At 43.5% G+C, this 20,479-nt stretch overlaps 3 protein-coding genes across 3 annotated transcripts in view; 1 reads left to right on the forward strand and 2 right to left on the reverse strand.

Annotated features, from left to right (window-relative positions):
- Positions 1–20,479, forward strand: part of LOC139392792 (pyridine nucleotide-disulphide oxidoreductase domain 1) — a 783,634-nt gene that overhangs the window by 8,866 nt on the left and 754,289 nt on the right. The gene's annotated exons all lie outside the window — the stretch shown is intronic.
- Positions 2–20,322, reverse strand: LOC139392788 (ATP-dependent DNA helicase Q1-like). Its single transcript, XM_071141042.1, has 15 exons — positions 20,188–20,322; positions 17,577–17,649; positions 16,766–16,969; positions 8,245–8,424; positions 7,284–7,390; positions 6,985–7,183; positions 6,531–6,697; positions 6,308–6,389; positions 5,930–6,196; positions 5,540–5,678; positions 5,344–5,435; positions 4,954–5,170; positions 3,906–4,035; positions 2,784–2,906; positions 2–1,199 (listed from the first exon to the last, which is right to left on the reverse strand). The coding sequence occupies exons 2-14, from the start codon at positions 17,596–17,598 to the stop codon at positions 2,811–2,813; spliced, it is 1,902 nt and encodes a 633-aa protein (XP_070997143.1). The 5' UTR covers positions 17,599–17,649; positions 20,188–20,322; the 3' UTR covers positions 2–1,199; positions 2,784–2,810.
- LOC139392556 (uncharacterized) lies at positions 513–1,357 on the reverse strand. Its single transcript, XM_071140602.1, has 2 exons — positions 1,298–1,357; positions 513–1,199 (listed from the first exon to the last, which is right to left on the reverse strand). The coding sequence occupies exons 1-2, from the start codon at positions 1,355–1,357 to the stop codon at positions 513–515; spliced, it is 747 nt and encodes a 248-aa protein (XP_070996703.1).

Below are 20,479 nucleotides of genomic sequence, written 5' to 3' on the forward strand. Positions count from 1 at the left end.
ATTTACATTTTAAAATCAGATTTTTATTAATAATAGCTAAAGATATATACTGTGTTCCTCCAATGTGAATGGACCTTCTTATTCCAAAGCTGCAGTGCAGTATTATAAACCGTATTAGAGTGAATTAAATTCACTAGCGTGCACATTGTGGCTGTTAAATTAGGGAATGTTTGAATATTTAAAAAAAAGTGACATTGTGAAAACATTCTTCAGTTCAACAAACCTTTCAGTTCATGGGAGTTCGTTTATCCAAAGTAAAATATTGAAATGTCAACAAAAACAGCTCTTCATCTTAGGCTAACAGTGGTATTAATCCAACCGTAAAATATTACAAACTAACTCGGATGGGGATATTCTCTGTCAAAGCCAATCCAGAAAAATAGAACATTAAGTGGCACAGAAAAAAGTAGATTTGTCTGCCCCAGGGCTCTAGGTCTGGCAACGTGAGACGTGAAAGAGAGATACAGTATTGTCCACATCTGAATGTTAACTGTCCCATGTAAGGTCAAGGTTCATCTTTGGATGAGTTTCCTTCTGGAGCTGACTCTGGTCCACAGGTTGCGTGCCGTCCGGGCGATGGTTGAGCCACGGGGGAGGCGCAGGCTCTTTAGTGGCTCTCTGATACAGGCCAGCACCCCTGGGTCTGAGCACCCCTGATTCTGCAAGTACTCATGGGAAATGTAGTTTATCCGCCTCAGCTGTTTGCTGTAGTAGTTCCTCAGGTCACAGAGCTCCTCCACTGCAGCCTCAGAGATGATGGAGACCTGGGAGGGAGAGTTGACCAATGCTGGCCTCCGGTGGTCAGAGTCTGTAACTGCACCTTCTGAAGGAGCTGGGACCGCAGCAGTACAGGGTTTCCTTCGCTTCTTTTGAGGGGTTGTTGATTTAGGTTTTGAATTTAGTTTTAATGGTGGTAGTGGGGATTCGCTGTCATTAACATTCTCTATAATATTGATCTCTACGTCTACTTCAATGGCAGTGGGCTGGGCGGCAGCAGGGTCATTCTGGTCGTACCCTGTCTGACTTTCTGTCTGTTCATGGTCCTTGTCTTGTTTCCTGGCCAGATTCTGCTGCTCTTTATCCATCTTGATCAGTTTGTTGTGTCTGGGAGGGGGAGTGCTGCTGTTGTTGGGGGCAACGGGAGGAGGAGGCTGGGAGGTCACCACCACCTTTTTAACTCCAGCAGCTAATTGGTCCTCCTATGGGAGACAACAGGAAGTGTCAATAACCCCTGACGTTACTGAAGAACCAATCCTAAATCGAAGATGGTTGGATTGGGCATGTTGTTATGCAGAACCATGTTAGTGAACCCCAATGTTAGTGTGGCATAGCGCAAGTTAGTGAAAGCATGCTCCATAATGAATCTACAGCCATGTGTGTAGACATTGACAGGACATACACACAGGACTGAGTTAGGACACAAACCATGAAAGCTGTAACAATGGTTATGAGTGTTTACAGAAATACAGTACCAGTAAAAAGTTTGGACACACCAACTCATTCAAGGGTTTTTCTTTATTTTTACCATTGTCTACATTGTAGAATAATAGTGCAGTCAAACTATGAAATACCACATATGGAATCATGTAGTAACCAAAAAAAGTGTTAAATCAAAATATATTTTATATTTGAGATTCTTCAAAGTAGCAACCCTTTGCCTTGACAGCTTTGCAGTCTTGGCATTCTCTCAACCAGCTTCATGATGAATGCTTTTTCAACAGTCTTAGACTGTGTTTTGTGTCATTGTCCTGTTGAAAAACAAGCGCAAACCAGATGGGATGGCATATCGTTGCAGAATCCTGTGGTAGCCATGCTGGTTAAGTGTGCCTTGAATTCTAAATAAATCACTGACGGTGTCACCAGAAAAGCACCCTCACACCTCCTCCTCCATGCTTCACGTGGGAACCACGCATGCAGAGATCATCCGTTCACCTACTCTGCGTCTCACAAAGACGCGGCGGTTGGAACCAAAAATCTAAAATGTGGACTCATCAGACCAAAAGGACAGATTTCCAACGGTCCAATGTCCATTGCTCATTTTTCTTGGCTCATGCAAGTCTCTTCTTATTGGTGTCCTTTTAGTAGTGGTTTCTTTGCAGCAAAGGCCTGATTCAACGCAGTCTCCTCTGAAAAGGTGATATTGAGACGTGTCTGTTACTTGAACTCTGAATAATTTATTTGAACTTATCCTCTGCAGCAGAGGTAACTCTGGGTCTTCCTTTCCTGTGGCTGTCTTCATGAGAGCCAGTTTCATCATAGCACTTCATGGTTTTTGCAACTGCACTTGAAGAAACTTTCAAAATTCTTGACATTTTCCAGATTGACTGACCGTCATTAAGGAAAGAAATTCCACAGGCACACCTGTTAATTGAAATGCATTCCAGGTGACTACCTCATGAAGCTGGTTGACAGAATGCCAAGAGTGTACAAAGTTGTCATCAAGGCAAAGGGTGGCTACTTTAAAGAATCTCAAATATATTTGTTTAACACTTTTTTGGTTACTACATGATTCCATATGTATTATTTCATAGTTTTGATGTCTTCATTATTATCCTACAATGTAAAAAAAGAAAAACCCTTGAATGAGTTGGTAGGTCCAAACTTTAATGGTACTGTATGACATCATGCATATTCTATTATTTTATGAATAATTATGCATTCTGGATATCATTCAGGGCCCAACGTTACAGATTTGTCTTTAACCTGATTGACATACACATGGTTGCCCAGACAGTGTCATGCCATAGATGCAGTGGGTTGAATAGAGAATCGGGGAACTGTACTTTTTCTTTGGTCTCTTCAGGGGGGCACTAGAGGTCTCTCTTGACTTTCTTGGTGACAGGGGAGTTTGCAGCATTGTCACCAGATCTCTTTCCTTCTTTGGTCTTTACCTGGGACACTTTTACCTGTAGGTTATTAACAACAGCTTTAACCTGTCTGTCTCTCACATATCACACACATTCACTCACTCATTCACCTAAGCTAGGTGTGGGTAATAACGTAAGAGAAGGGGTTTTAGAATTGACATGGGAGAACCAGAAACATGAATCATTCCCATATCAAGGTGTTAGGACTGATTGTGATCGGCCATTACCGAAACCTTGGTCACCTTTAGCAAATATCAACATGGATTAGATAAGTAGGCCTAGGTCTCAGCAACACCCAAACCCACAGGTGTTGTACTACACTTGGAGCCCTGATATCGGCGCCTGTCTGGTACTACGCAACACTACATTGTTTAGAAAACCTACAGCATTAGAACTACAGTGATTTACATAGAGTGATTAGGAATAAGAATGATGGTAAGAATGATTCTACCCAATCTTTAAAAGAATAATTAACATTGATAAAAAAAGGGAAAACGCTCTGATTTTGTTGATTGTATTATTCAATCAATCAAAATGCTGAAGAAAAATCGAGATCCTTCATCCGCTGGCCTGAAAGGAAAAGAAACTGACAACATACTTCACTTACCTGCAGGTAAGTAGACAAGTAAACAATAGGAGGTACACAGAGCAGATACAGGGAAGACTAAACGGATTGAAAGGGCAGAGAGAAGACGGGGCAAAGACATGAGGATTGAGACGGCGAGAAAGTTGAGTAAAGTACAGGGAAATAATTACACATTACACTGAAATATTTCAGAAGTGCAGAAGGAGAAATAGAAAAAAATGTGATAAGCAGAAAAGATGAGACATGATGTACGTATTTTCAGACAAAAGTGGCTTCCTATCCTTAGTCTGCACGGACTAGAAAATAAATGACAACCAAAAAAAGCTATTACCGGGTAGTCATTTATCATATTGATTCCGTGCAGATGGGAGGAGGCCACTTTAGTCTCTTGAGATGCACCCAAAGGCTTCCTGCCTGAATGATTCCTGTACCGTTTGCTGTGTAGTACTGACCGTGTTGGCGTCCAGGCCTGTCCTCCTCATCTTCATGGTGATGGAGTGACTCTGGTTCTTCAGCAGTGGTGCCTTACCACCCAGCTTCAGGTAGAAGTAGGTGGTGTATGGAGTGAAACTGAAGTCTTCACTGTGGAGAAGAGTGGGGGAAAAGGGTATCAAACAAAGATCAACAATCTAAAATCAACCAGCTGTGCAGTAGTACAAGTCCATTGTGACCTCACAATTCTCTCCAGACAACCCTATTTGTCCTTAGTCAGTACCTGATGTAAGACAAGGATCTGTTCTTTTAGAGAGGTACAGCCTGAAGTGAAAACAATTTTTGTTGCAAAAGTTTTTCCTATGGTGTGCTGAACATGCCCTAGGTCGTAGGCCTACCTGAGGTAGCCCTGCAGCAGTAGGCATATTGAACTGGTAAAGGGTTTAAAGTGAAGTCAGTCAGTACCTGAGGTAGCCCTGCAGCAGTAGGCATATTGAACTGGTAAAGGGTTTAAAGTGAAGTCAGTCAGTACCTGAGGTAGCCCTGCAGCAGTAGGCATATTGAACTGGTAAAGGGTTTAAAGTGAAGTCAGTCAGTACCTGAGGTAGCCCTGCAGCAGTAGGCATATTGAACTGGTAAAGGGTTTAAAGTGAAGTCAGTCAGTACCTGAGGTAGCCCTGCAGCAGTAGGCATATTGAACTGGTAAAGGGTTTAAAGTGAAGTCAGTCAGTACCTGAGGTAGCCCTGCAGCAGTAGGCATATTGAACTGGTAAAGGGTTTAAAGTGAAGTCAGTCAGTACCTGAGGTAGCCCTGCAGCAGTAGGCATATTGAACTGGTAAAGGGTTTAAAGTGAAGTCAGTCAGTACCTGAGGTAGCCCTGCAGCAGTAGGCATATTGAACTGGTAAAGGGTTTAAAGTGAAGTCAGTCAGTACCTGAGGTAGCCCTGCAGCAGTAGGCATATTGAACTGGTAAAGGGTTTAAAGTTAAGTCAGTCAGTACCTGAGGTAGCCCTGCAGCAGTAGGCATATTGAACTGGTAAAGGGTTTAAAGTGAAGTCAGTCAGTACCTGAGGTAGCCCTGCAGCAGTAGGCTTGTGATGATGGCCTCCACCTCCAGGCGAGACAGGGTGGTGGTCTGGATCATCTTCCTGCGTTTGGCCGGACCCTTCCCCATCCACGCCTCGGTCACCTTCAGGGGGGTCAGTTTCTCTTCCAGAGAGCCCGCCAGCTCCACAATCTGGACCACATCTTTAGCATGCTGCGTGATGTCCACCGTGATATAGTCTGGATAAAAACACAGGCATCTTAGGTATGAAGACTCAACATAAATGATGGCAGACCTTTCCATTCGATGGGAGTGTAACTCATATGCCCAATTCCAAATCTACTCCTACGCCCCTAGCACGCCATGTACGTTGGATTTGAAAAGTGGTATGTTCACTATATTGTATACATACCATTGCCATGGCGACAGACGTCACACATCTCGTTGCATCCTTCATCGTCCCAAACCTCATCAAAGTGAACAGCGATCACTGAGCGCCGACACCTTAAAACAATAGAGATACTCACGTACTGTACTCTTGATCCTCACACAGATATCACACAACTGAAATTGTCAATGAGAGCGTTGTTATTGGTCCAGCTCAGTACCTGTCCACATTCTGACAGTAGTCGACCATGTTCAGCAGCTTCTGTTGTCCTACGTTCTCCATGACAACCATGGTGCTGATCCTGAAGATGTCGTTGAAGCCAAAGTACACAATGCAGTCAGCCGGCTTATCGTCTCTGCCTGGAGGAACGGAGAGATGACCATGGTAAAGATAAGGGGAAATAAGTTAAGAGTTTTGAGAGGAAAAGAGTTTAAAAACGAACTGTCTACTCCCATGGCTGCGGTCGAAGTAGAAGCGTAGTTGGAAAATCAGAGGGGGATTTTTTATCTCTTCCAAATGTAGAATAGTATTCGTCATTTTCTGAGGTCAAGGGATCAGGTGTTGTTTCTAAATTATCACATTTTTGAGTGGGGAGAAAAGAGTTGTCTACCTGCTCGTCCGCTCTCCTGATAGTAGTTCTCTATGGACTTGCTGATGGTGTGATGGATGACAAATCTGACGTCAGCCTTGTCGATCCCCATCCCGAACGCCACAGTAGCTACCACCACCTGGATCTTGTTGGTGGCCCATTTGCGATGAACCTGTGACTTGTCCTCTGGATTCATGTTAGCGTGGTATGGAGATGCATTGACGCCTTTCTTCTGTAGGTCTGCTGACACCGTCTCCGCATCCTTCTGGGAAAACACGTACACTATCCCTGCCAAAAGCAGAAGCATAACACCTCAAGTCTGGATAACAAGCTGCTGATGGTTTCGAAAATGGGACAAACTGAATTTTGACCTATCCTTTGTTTTTCCTTTCAAAGTACCTGACTGGTCCTTATATCTCTCCTTGATCAGTGCGGAGATGTCACTGACTGAATCATCACTGTTCGAGTCTTTAAGGCGTACCTGAGACACATAAACAGTACAGATCCTCAAATACTTCTGTGCAGAGATACAGCGGGTGTGTATTTGTGTGTATTTTTAAAGGTCAAAAGAACATCAACAGGTGTTTGCCAAACAGGTGTGTATAGTTGCCATGACGCCCACCTCGTAGTAGAGGTTGGTGCGGTTGAAGGAGGCGGTGAGTGTGATTGGCTCAGGGACACACAGGATCTTCTGACAGTCCTTTAGAACACTGCCGGTTGCCGTGGCCGTCAGCCCTAGCAACGGAACCTTTGGGAATTGCCTCTTCAGGATCCCCAGGAGCTTGTAGTCTGGCGGAAGAGGAAGGGTAGTTGGCTATCAGCCCAACACAAAACTCACAGCATACACCTTAGAATTAATTAATCTATAGATTCAATAGAATGAATCTATTGGGCATGCATTCTAAGTGGTATGCATAGAGATACATTGAAGTGTTCTGTTTATTACATGGTGATATCCTTGTTTGGGTATTGTAACGTAAAGTGATGTTTGAGTGGCCCTTTACCTTCCAAAACAAAGCAAGGAGACTAATAAAGAGTAAGTAGTCCATTTACAGTACAGTTGTACGGTCTCTCACCAGGTCTGAAGTCGTGTCCCCACTGGCTGCAGCAGTGCACCTCGTCCACAGCAATACGGCTAAGCCTGCCTGCGTTGTAGGCCTTCTCCAGCCTCGACATCAGCAGCTTGCTCTTCGCTATCTTCTCTGGAGTCACATACAGCAGCTTGAAAGGCGCTTTGGAGTCCGTCATCTCAGCTAGGACCATTTTAGCATGTTCCTGAGGTGCATAGCAGAAGTCAAATCAAACACGAATCCTACAGCTATAATCATAATCAATACCAGCAAAGAATCAAACATATGTTTGTGTTGGTCATTACCTTACTGCTGGATGCGTTGAGAGAGACGGCTTCAACGTCGATGGACTTTAAGTACATGAGCTGATCCTCCATCAGAGACACTAGAGGAGTTACTACCAGAGTGAAACCTGGCAGCACACAAACACACGTTAACAACAACACTGCAGCGAGTAATGGCTGCAACCATCTGCGGTCAGGGCGCTAAAGTGCGACGAATTTAGTTGCATATGTGACCAAATATTTTGCTGTGCGACCAGGAGTTTTATTTTTGGAGCACAGTGCGCCCTTTTAAACTTTATTCAGTCATGTTAACGAATTGGCTAGCTAGCTAACATCCTGGTAACTTTACCAGTATATCCAAACATTTGGGGGCACAGAAAGAAAAAGGGACAGCTTTTTCAGGAGAGCAATGAATGTACTGTATGACCGAGCTCCTGCATGTCATCACAAACCTGACGTTCTTAAAGATAGTATAGAATTTTAAACGTAATGCATCTCAATAGGAAAATAGTGCTTTTACACAATGTAGAAACCTAATATTCTACAAATTACTTTGAAAATTCAATGACAGGTATTCATTCGTATTAACATTTTAGCCTTTATAATAAACTCACGTCTTCACAGTGTTACATATTAGTTTCTAACGCATAACATGTGGTTCAAAAGTAAGTCAAGTTCATATAGGTCCAATATAGGCTGTATCACAATTAATTTGAAAAAAAAATCTTATTTTCTGGTGCTCCTAAATTTCATGTGGTGCTCCTAACTTTAAAAAAAAATGGGAGCACCAGAGCTACCAATGAAACATGTTCATTTAGAGCCCTGTCTGCAGTACGTGTTTGCACAGCACACACAATTATTCAATGAACTGTAACATTAGTGTTTTCAGTATATGCACCTGGTGTGTGTGTGTGTGTGTGCGTGCGTGTAATGCATGTATGTATGCATGCATTTTATGGGTGTGTGTGCGTTCTCCCCTTACCCTCAGAGCAGACTGCAGGTAGCTGATAGCAGAGGCTTTTCCCTCGTCCAGTGGGCATCACTAGAAAGAGGTCTTTACCAGACATACTAAGGTTGATGGCCTTCAGCTGGAGAGGACGGAACTTAGAGAGCTGGAAGACATCCTTCAGATTCTGCCCCAGCTCTGTTGACCACGAGAAATCTAGGTTTGGAAAGACAACATTTAAGCATGTCAAAATACAGTACAGAAAAATATTCAGCCTTCAAGATTGTAGCCCACCTAATAAAATAGCACAATCTACATATTAATTTGTGCTTTAAATTGAACTGCGCAATTCAGCTCCTGGAAAGATATATCTGATATGTTTACATCCAAAAAGATAGGCGGAGTTAAAATACATATGTATTTGATTATTAGTTATTTAAAATATGGATTTGAGTATTTTCAAATAATGTGGCCCGAATCAACTACTTCTATTGGATGTATTTTCATTTCCTATAATTAGCCTACTATTTGAAAGTATTTTCAAATACTTTTTTCAAAATACCTGTTTTAAATGTTTTTGAGTGTATTTGAGTCAGTGTATGAGCATTGGAAAATACATACCAATATTCAACTACTTGACGTTTCAAATAAAATCTGAGTACTTCCTTAGAAATGTGTGTGAAAGTAATTGAGATATTTTAAATAGTATTTGAACCCAGGTCTGGAACATATTACACACACAGCAGTGTGGTTGTGCTTCTCAATTCATTTAACAAACATTGTAGAATGATAGTGAATACATCAAAATTATGACATAACACATATGGAGTCATGTACAGCCGTGGCCAAAAGTTTTGACAATGACACAAATATTCATTTTCAAAGTTATATGATGGTGATTTGCATATACTCCAGAATGTTATGAAGAGTGATCAGATGAATTGCAAAGTCCCTCTTTGCCATGCAAATGAACTGAATCCCCAAAAAAACATTTCCACTGCATTTCAGCCCTGCCACAAAAGGACCAGCTGACATCATGTCAGTGATTCTCTCGTTAACACAGGTGTGAGTGTTCACGAGGACAAGGCTGGAGATCACTCGGTCATGCTGATTGAGTTCGAATAACAGACTGGAAGCTTCAGAAGGAGGGTGGTGCTTGGAATCATTGTTCTTCCTCTGTCAGCCATGATTAAAGGAAAACACATGCAGTCATCATTGCTTTGCACAAAAAGGGCTTCACAGGCAAGGATATTGCTGCCAGTAAGATTGCACCTAAATCAACCATTTATCTGATCATCAAGAACTGAGGAGAGCGGTTCAATTCTCGTGAAGAAGGCTTCAGGGCGCCCAAAAAAGTCCAGCAAGCGCCAGGACGTCTTCTAAAGTTGATTCATGTAACAGTTTTCTTGAGTTGATGGAGAGGCAGACCAAATGCAGCGTGGTTTCTATTCATGGTTCTTTAATAAAGACTCTACACATGAACAAACTAACAAAACAAGAAACGTGAAAACCCAAAACAGACCTATCTGGTGCAAACACAGAGACAGGAACAATCACCCACAAAACCCAACACCAAACAGGCTACCTAAATATGGTTCCCAATCAGAGACAATGACTAACACCTGCCTCTGATTGAGAACCATATCAGGCCAAACATAGAAATAGACAAACTAGACATGTAACATAGAATGCCCACTCAGATCACACCCTGACCAAACAAAACATAGAAACATACAAAGCAAATTATGGTCAGGGTGTGACAATTCAGCTGCATGATCGGGGCACCACCAGTACAGCGCTTGCTCAGGAATGGCAGCAGGCAGGTGTGAGTGCATCTGCACGCACAGTGAGGCGAAGACTTTTGGAGGATGGCCTGGTGTCAAGAAGGGCAGCAAAGAAGCCACTTCTCTCCAGGGAAAACATCAGGGACAGACTGATATTCTGCAAAAGGTACAGGGATTGGACTGCTGAGGACTGGGTTAAAGTCATTTTCTCTGATGAATCCCCTTTCCGATTGTTTGGGGCATCTGGAAAAAAGCTTGTCCGGAGAAGACAAGGTGAGCGCTACCATCAGTCCTGTGTCATTCCAACAGTAAAGCATCCTGAGACCATTCATGTGTGGGGTTGCTTCTCAGCCAAGGGAGTGGGCTCACTCACAATTTTGCCTGAGAACACAGCCATGAATAAAGAATGGTACCAACACATCCTCCGAGAGCAACTTGGTCAAATAGCCCTTACACAGCCTGGAGGTGTGTTTTGGGTCATTGTCCTGTTGAAAAACAAATGACAGTCCCACTAAGCGCAAACAAGATGGGATGGCGTATCGCTACAGAATTCTGTGGTAGCTATGCTGGTTAAGTGTGCCTTGAATTTTAAATAAATCACAGTGTCACCAGCAAAGCCCCATCACACCTCCTCCTCCAAGCTTCACAGTGGGAACAACACATGCAGAGATCATCCGTTCACCTACTCTGTGTCTCACAAAGATACGGCGGTGGAAACCAACAACCTAGAATTTGGACTCATCAGACCAAAGGACAGATTTCCACCGGTCTAATGTTAACTCAAATGAACTTATCCTCTGCAGCAGAGGTAACTCTGGGTCTTCTTTTCCTGTGGCAGTCCTCAGACAGTTTTATCATAGCACTTGATGTTCTTTGCGACTGCACTTGAAGAAACTTTCAAAGTTCTTGAAATGTTCCTTATTGACTGACCTTCATATCTTAAAGTAATGATGGACTGTTGTTTCTCTTTGCTTATTTGAGCTGTTCTTGCCATAATATGGACTTCGTCTTTTACCAAATATATTCTGTTCACCACCCCCACCTTGTCACAACACAACTGATTGGCTCAAACCCATTAAGAAAAAAGGAAATTCCACAAGGCACACCTGTTAATTGAAATGCATTCCAGGTGACTACCTCATGAAGCTAGTTGAGAGAATGCCAAGAGTGTGCCAATCTGTCATCAAGGCAAAGGCTGGCTACTTTGAAGAATCAACAAAACACTTATTTTTTTTGTTACTACATGATTCTATATGTGTTATTTCATAGTTTTGACGTCTTCACTATTATTCTACAATGTAGAAAATAGTACAAATAAAGAAAAACCCTGGAATGAATAGGTGTCCAAACTTTTGACTGGTACTGTACACACACTGTACAAAACTTTAGGAACACCTGCTCTTTCCATGACATAGACCAGGGTTGTTAAGGTTAACTGTTAATTGGTTAGCTGAAAAAACATTTGACCAATCATGCTTCTCCGTCTATAGGTTAATTAACATAATTTTAGTTTGTGGAATTAAATTGGCGCATGTGTATATTTGTTAGCTGTCATGCATTTTATTTATCCCGCACGCACAGCATACAGAGTATTTTGAAGAGCGGAATAGCCTACCACCTGTCAGACAGCGCGATAATAGCTCCTCAAAGAGCCTGTAGGCTACTGGAGTGAAACCTGCTTTTGTAAGCCCAGTCATTGCGCAACAAAACGCGTGTTCATTTTGGTGGCCACGATTAAAAAATGAGCTATTTTTATTTCTCTATCTCACCTCCCATTCGCTATTTGGATGCATAGGCTATATATAGCCTGCCAACCGTTGACTATCAGCGCGTCACCCACCACTTTGTAATGTTTGCTTGAGGCAGTATAATTGTTTGAAACCTGAACATTTTAAATTACTTGAAATAATGAGGCGTGTCTTACCTTACTTCAAAGTAGCCTTGCAAAAAAATCCATCCATAGAAACCTGGAGGCAATTATTTTATAATGACTTCCTCATGCCATTAACCAGGATTTCTGTCCTGTTCTATTGGTTTTCATATAAACTTTATTTCGTTGTCCAGAAGCCAAAGGCACAATCCTATACATATTAGCAACCCATCATAGTAGTTGCTATTTGACGCTTTCTAAATGAGATTTCTCTCTGTCACTGCTCGCATTAGGTGCGCACTTTAGAACTGTGTTTTCCGCTAAATGCATTTGGGCAAAATGCTTTATTAGCTGTTTCATGACAGGAGTCGCATGTCACTAATAGGTTATAGCCTTGCCATTATTGCATGTTAACATTAAGTTCGTAATGAACAATGTTGAGTACTTGTACAGTTGAAGTCGGAAGTTTACATACACCGTAGCCAAATAAACGTACACTCGGTTTTTCACAATTCCTGACATTTAATCCTAGTAAAAATTCCCTGTCTTGGGTTAGTTAGGATCACCACTTTATTTGAAGAATGTGAAATGTCATAATAATAGTAGAGAGAATTATTTATTTCAGCTTTTATTTCTTTCATCACATTCGAAGTGGGTCAGAAGTTTACATACACTCAATTAGTATTTGGTAGCATTGCCTTTTTAAATTGTTTCACTTGGGTCAAACGCTTTGGGTAGCCATCCACAAGCTTCCCACAATAAGATGAGTGAATTTTGGCCCATTCCTCCAGACAGAGCTGGTGTAACTGAATCAGGTTTGTCGGCCTCCTTGCTCGCACACGCTTTTTCAGTTCTGCCCACTAATTTTCTATAGGATTGAGGTCAGGGCTTTGTGATGGCCACTCCATTACCTTGACTTTGTTGTCCTTAAGCCATTTTGCCACAACCTTGGAAGTATGCTTGGGGTCATTGTCCATTTGGAAGACCCATTTGCGACCAAGCTTTAACTTCCTGGCTGATGTCTTGAGATGCTTCAATATATCCACATCATTTTGTGAAGAGCACCAGTCCCTCCTGCAGCAAAGCACCCCCACAACATGATGCTGCCATCCCCGTGCTTCACGGTTGGGATGGTGTTCTTCGGCTTGCAAGCCTCCCCCTTTTTCCTCTAAGCATAACGATGGTCATTATGGCCAAACACTTCTATTTTTGTTTCATCAGACCAGAGGATATTTCTCCAAAAACTATGATCTTTGTCCACATGTGCAGTTGCAAACCGTAGTCTGGCTTTTTGATGGCGGTTTTGGAGCAGCGGCTTCTTCTTCTTCTGTGATTGATTTGCACTTTTCACACCAAAGTATGTTCATCTCTAAGAGACAGAAGGCATCTCCTTCCTGAGTGCTATGACGGCGGCGTGGTCCCATGGTGTTTATACTTACGTACTATTGTTTGTACAGATGAATGTGGTACCTTCAGGAGTTTGGAAATTGCTCCCAAGGATGAACCAGACTTGTGGAGGTCTACAATTATTTTTCTGAGGTCTTGGCTAATTTCTTTTGATTTTCCCATGATGTCAAGCAGAGGCCTTGAAATACATCCACAGGTACATCTCCAATTGACTCAAATGATGTCAATTAGTGTCACGTTCTGACCTCTATTTCCTTTGTTTTGTATGTAGTTAGTATGGTCAGGGCGTGAGTTGGGTGGGCAGTCTATGTTTGTTTTTCTATGATTTGGGTATTTCTATGTTTCGGCCTAGTATGGTTCTCAATCAGAGGCAGGTGTCATTAGTTGCCTCTGATTGAGAATCATACTTAGGTAGCCTGGGTTTCACTGTGTGTTTGTGGGTGATTGTTCCTGTCACTGTGTTTGTTGTCACAGGATAGGACTGTTTTGCGTTTCACATTTCTTGTTTTTGTTAGTTTGTTCATGTGAAGTTATTTATTAAAACATGAATCAAAACAACCACGCTGCGCTTTGGTCCGCCTCTCGTACAGACGAACGTCATTACAGAATCATCCACCGCAACAGGACCAAGCGGCGTGGTAACGGGCAACAGCGGCACAAGGAGGAATGGACTTGGGATGATGTGTTGGACGGCAAGGGTTGCTACACATGGGAGGAGATCCTGGCGGGAAAGGATCGCCTTCCATGGGAACAGGTGGAGGCAGCGAGGAGAGCAGAGGCAGCCGGAGAGAGGAGCCGGCGATATGAGGGAACACGGTTGGCAAGGAAGCCCGGGAGTCAGCCCCAAAAATTTCTTGGGGGGGGGCTAACAGGGAGTATGGCTACGCCAGGTAGGAGACCTGAGCCAACTTCCTGAGGTTACCGGGGGGCTAGAGAGACCGGGCAGGCACCGTGTTATGCTGTGGAGTGCACGGTGTCCCCAGTGCGGGTGCACAGCCCGGTGCGGTACATTCCAGCTCCGCGTATCGGCCGGGCTAGAGTGGGCATCGAGCCAAGTGCCATGAAGCCGGCTCTACGCATCTGGTCTCCAGTGCGTCTCCTTGGGCCGGCTTACATGGCACCAGCCTTGCGCACGGTGTCCCCGGTTCGCCTGCATAGCCCAGTGCGGGCTATTCCACCTCGCCGCACTGGCAGGGCGACCGGGACCATTCAACCGGGTAAGGTTGGGCAGGCTCGGTGCTCAAGAGCTCCAGTGCGCCTGCACGGCCCGGTCTATCCGTCACCACCTCCACGCACCAGCCCTCCGGTGGCAGCCCCCCGTACCAGGCTGTCTCTCCGGCCCATCCTTACAGGGGCTCCCTCCTCTCCAGCGCTGCCGGAGTCTCCCGCCTGTCCGGCGCTGCCGGAGTCTCCCGCCTGTCCGGCGCCTCTGCCGGAGCCTCCCGCCTGTCCGGCGCCTCTGCCGGAGCCTCCCGCCTGTCCGGCGCCTCTGCCGGAGCCTCCCGCCTGTCCGGCGCCTCTGCCGGAGCCTCCCGCCTGTCCGGCGCCGCTGCCGGAGCCTCCCGCCTGTCCGGCGCCTCTGCTCCCGCCTGTCCGGCGCCGCTGCCGGAGCCTCCCGCCTGTCCGGCGCCGCTGCCGGAGCCTCCCGCCTGTCCGGCGCCGCTGCCGGAGCCTCCCGCCTGTCCGGCGCCGCTGCCGGAGCCTCCCGCCTGTCCGGCGCCGCTGCCGGAGCCCCTCTGCCCCGAGCAGCTGCCCCTCTGTCCCGAGCAGCTGCCCCACCTCTGTCCCGAGCAGCTGCCCCACCTCTGTCCCGAGCTGCCCCTCTGTCCCAGACAGCCCCTCTGTCCAGTGGGGTCATTGAGAAGGGTGGCCATGGTGAGAAAGCCACGGAGGCGGACAATAAGGCGGACTAAGACAATGGTGAAGTGGGGTCCGCGTCCCGCGCCAGAGCCGCCACCGCGGACAGACGCCCACCCAGACCCTCCCCTATAGGTCAAGGTTTTGCGGCCGGAGTCCGCACCTTTGGGGGGGGGGGTACTGTCACGTTCTGACCTCTATTTCCTTTGTTTTGTATGTAGTTAGTATGGTCAGGGCGTGAGTTGGGTGGGCAGTCTGTTTGTTTTTCTATGATTTGGGTATTTCTATGTTTCGGCCTAGTATGGTTCTCAATCAGAGGCAGGTGTCATTAGTTGTCTCTGATTGAGAATCATACTTAGGTAGCCTGGGTTTCACTGTGTGTTTGTGGGTGATTGTTCCTGTCACTGTGTTTGTTGTCACAGGATAGGACTGTTTTGCGTTTTCACATTTCTTGTTTTTGTTAGTTTGTTCATGTGAAGTTATTTATTAAAACATGAATCAAAACAACCACGCTGCGCTTTGGTCCGCCTCTCGTACAGACGAACGTCATTACAATTAGCCTGTTTAAAGGCACATTCAACTTAGTGTATGTAAACTTTTGACCCACTGCAATTGTGATACAGTGAATTATAAGTTAAATAATGTCTGTAAACAATTGTTGGAAAAATTGCTTGTGTCATGCACAAAGTAGATGTCCTAACCGACTTGCCAAAACTATACTTTGTTAACAAGAAATTTGTGGAGTGGTTGAAAAACGAGTTTTAATGACTCCAACCTAAGTGTATGTAACCTTCCGACTTCAACTGTATGCATGAATAGTATCAGAGAGGAAGAGGCGAAGCGAGAGGTTTCACTCTCGCCAAAATATGTCCAATGCTTTTCTATGGGCTTATTTTGGGCCTAAGCTTGTCGCCTGCCTTCTCGCCTTGGGACGACTCCCATTGTTAGGGCGGAAATGTAAGTATTTCGTCATTATATTCAGATCTCTGATAGTATTTTCTGTTGGTCACCTCCATTTTTTTTGCTGTTTGTTGACCGGTTAATAAGGGTCAGTTAGTTGGCAGCAAAATTGACCGAAATTTGCATCCCTAACAGACTGACCAGGTGAATACAGGTGAAAGCTAAGAAAATAATCCCTTATTGAGGTCAATTGTTAAATCCACTTCAAATTAGAGTAGATGAAGGGGAGACAGGTTAAAGAATAATTTTTAAGCCTTGAGACAATTGAGACATGGATTGTGTATGTGTGCCAGTCAGAGGTTGAATGGGCAAGACAAACGATTTAAGTGCCTTTGACCGGAGTATGATAGTAGATGCCAGGCGCACCGGTTTGAGTGTGTCAAGAACTGCAACACTGCTGGGTTTTTCACACTCAACAGCTTCCTGTGTGTATCAAGAATGGTCCACCACCCAAAGCACATCATGAAAACTTGACAACTGTGGGAAGCATTAGAGTCAACATGGGCCAGCATCCCTGTTGAACGCTTTCGACCCCTTGCAGAGTCCATGCCCTGACGACTTGAGGCTGTTCTGAGGGCAAAAGGAAGTGCAACTCAATATTAGGAAGGCGTTCTTAATGTTTTGTACACTCAGTGTAAATTGTACATATGTGCCACATCCTATACAGCCTCTACCGTACCATCATTCTCATAGCGCAGCAGCTCCTGCTTGGTCATTGCAGGTCCAGATCCAGAGGGCTGGGTGGAGTCACATGGCTCTTCCAGCCTGCGGAGCAGCTGTTTCCTCTTGGAGGTCAGGCTAGCCTGCTTCTCCAGCAGCTCAGCTATCTGCAGCTTCACCACCTCCAGCTCAGCCTCCACAGAGTCCAGCCCTGCCTGCACGTCTGGGGAGGAGAATATTAACAAAAAATAACAAAACATTTGCTGTATTCAACGTGCTCTATGGTATCTACTACTTACGATGGAGCATTCATGTAACACACATGCCCCTCTGGTAGGGAGGAGAGCATTGGGTTAATAACTATTTTATATTTTAAATGACTTTTTCCTGTAGTCAAATTTCTACGGTTTCTAGGCCCTGCATAGAAATAATCTAGAATATGCATTGAACACACATGCACAAAGACAACAGTGGTACCATGAATCAGAAATTGAAAACAGCAAGCTCACTCCACAGTTCTTCTCTTTTAAATGCTGTGCTAAATCCTTGTGTTTATCTACATGTTGACCAGGGCCTAATATAAATTATTATATCCATTTCAAAGCACAATCTGCCCTGGTTAGCTTTCCTCTGGGACCAATCATATGTGATCCTAGACGAGGAGCCTGTCAGGTCTGACACTTCCAAGTCACTAACGACCTGTGTTTCACAGGTAGGGTGCTAATGATGTCAGACACACATCAGACTATCTCACAGTCACTGTTTCTCTATGGGTTTGGTACCATAATTTTAAGAAAGGGGGATAGAAATGTGAGATCACATTCACTTACCGTCGGCATTGTCACTGTCCATTTCCAAGGCAAATCTACAACACAATCAATCACCTTGCAGACTTTTATCACTCTGTTGAATGAGGGGGGAAATGGCAGTGTTATGCAATGTAGCTAGCAAGATATAGTGCCTTCAGAAAGAATTCCTACCCCTTGTTTTTTCCCCCTGATTTTGTTGGGTTACAGGCAGCCTAAATTTAAAATAGATTAAACTGAGATTGTGTGTCACTGGCCTCCGCCCTAACAATAGGAGTCGTTGTCCCAAAGGTGGGAAGGTAGGCGACATGTTTAGATCCAAAATAAGCCCATAGAAACACATTGGCCTTATTTATGAACAGACTTAATCAAAAGTGAAACATCTTGCTTCATCTCTTCGTCTATGATTTACACACATACCAAGCTCCTCCCCCTTCCTCTCACACCAACAAAATTGAGAGATCACATCTTCCTCTCTGACATGCGGTTTCAACTCACTATTTGCATTTTGGTCCTGCAGAATTGGTCATATGGACACCAAAACACATTGAGACATTATTTTACTGTAATAGAGAAGTTAAAAACTGTATCGTTAGAAATGTTGTCTCAACTACTCAAATTGTGCGCAAAGCAGACTACTAAAACGAGAGTGTCAATGAACATTGATTCTGGAAAATTAATGCTCAAGTTTGTCCGTGCGGCATTGGGGTACCACTTACCGCTAGCAGCATTTTAGCCAAAGGGCTGTTATTATACTAGCTGTCTAGTCTGTGATTTATAAATGTGCAATAAGAATAAAACACAATTAAATAAGTACTTGGCAACTCGTTCTCATTCTGAGAAATAAGGTAGGCCACTTGATTTCAACATCTGAACAAAGTGGACATTTTCAAACAGTTGGAGACAGACAGAAGGGTGTGTTCATAACAATTCAACTGTTCAACTTTGTTAGCTAGCAACTAGATCAAAGTTGTCTAAAGATTAGCTGGCTAATCACTAGCACGTGGGCTTGAGATATTGTTGATGAGACCTGTGTTAATTGTCTAGTGCCTAATTCCTACTACAAGAAGTTAGTCATTATCAGTGAATGTGCATGATACTAGTTAAATTTGTAACAAAAAAGGGCATTTTCATAGACATACTTGAAAGCCAGATCAGTGATTATAAAAACATTTTAAAAAGCAGGTTATTAAAATATTTTTATAAAATAATGAAATTATTTGTGGGTTTTATGGTTGTGGAATTTAGTCTAGATATAATTTCACAAGCCCTGAATTCATTAGATTATTGCTGACTGTTTGAAATGCAGTGTATTTGACCTTTAATAGTACAACAATGCTTATTTAGAGAAAACATTTTATATTTTTTTACGAGAATCACCCAGAAGTTTGAGAAAAAAAAAACGGAGATATAAAATAGAGTTGAATGGTTTTGAAAAGTTTTCTCCTGAGGATGGATCAACAACACTGAAAATAAATATACTCCAAAATATACATCTTGTTTGCAATAAGGCACAAACATGTGGCAAAGAAATAAACTTTATGTCAGGAATACAAAGTGTTATGTTTGGGGCAAATCCAACACAACACACCACTGAGTAGCACTCTCCATATTTTCAAGCACGGTGGTGGCTGAATGTTATGGGTATGTCCTAGCTTACCATTATGAAAATCTAATTCAACAATGCCAATAATGTTTTCAATTCGACTTTTGCTTTCCAAATCAGCTCAAACATCGATCATGTTAGAATCAACTATTGGCAATTAATTCTACAGTGCAATTATACTGTCCATTATTTAGGGAAATAATGCACGCTCTTGAATGTCCTTCAAGCCAATCAGAAACAAGTACTCAACGATGCCATGGTATAATGTGCATTATAAATTGGGTGGTTCGAGCCCTGAATACTGATTGGCTGAAAACTGTGGTATATCAGAACATATACCATGTCTATGACAAAACATTTATCTGTACTGCTCTAATTAAATTGGTAACCAGTTTATAATAGCAATAAGGCACCTCGAGGATTTGTGATATATGGCCAATATACCACGGCTAAGGGCTGTGTCCTAGCACTCCGCGTTGCGTCGTGGTTAAGAACAGCCCTTAGGTGGTATATTGGCCACATACCACACTCCCTCGGGCTTTATTTATTAATTATCCAAGGATATATTATAAACTGTATGCATAAAATACACTTTGAATCTATCCATACACGAACAAGTTGTTTCCTTGAGCTTTTGGCAAGCAGGGCGGAATGTAAACATTTATTGTGTAAAGTAAACGGACATGTGTGAACCGGGAAAGCCCCCACCCTTCCTCCATGTGGCTTTACCCTTTATCTTAGCTTTTTCTTCACCATATTAGATTGCTAGCCAATGATAGTTAGATAAATAGATTGCCAATGATCAACCACCCTAACAGTACGTTAACCAGCCTCCATCGGGAATCAGCCACCTGCTCCACCAAACAGCCTAATGTTAATGTTAGCCAACCTGTAGCTGACCAGCTAGCAAATTATACTTCAACTTTTTGACAGCTACATATTTGGCTAGTCATTAATGAAACTAAAATGTGGAACGAAATTATGGAAAATTAGGGAAAGAGGATGTTGAAAGAACAAAGCAAAACTCACCATCCAAAATGTACTCCCCTCACTTCTCGAGTTTGCACTGTTTATTTGCGCTCCCTTTTTTCTTGACGGTTGCTAGACAGCTCGCGCGGGTGATTTTTTTTTTCTTCTTGTGCAGACCAATCAGATTGTGGTTGTTTCACTTTCTCCGTGATATTGGGTACATTCAACAAACCAACTGCAATCAATGCTGAATAAATGTTGTATTTTTATTTAACCTTTTATTTTACGATACAATACAACCTGAAAACATTTTCCATCCGTAAAATGGACGTGTATGTAGGCAGGGAATATA

This window comes from Oncorhynchus clarkii, chromosome 33 (assembly GCF_045791955.1).
Source record: "Oncorhynchus clarkii lewisi isolate Uvic-CL-2024 chromosome 33, UVic_Ocla_1.0, whole genome shotgun sequence".
In the NCBI taxonomy this organism is placed as follows: Eukaryota; Metazoa; Chordata; class Actinopteri; order Salmoniformes; family Salmonidae; genus Oncorhynchus; species Oncorhynchus clarkii.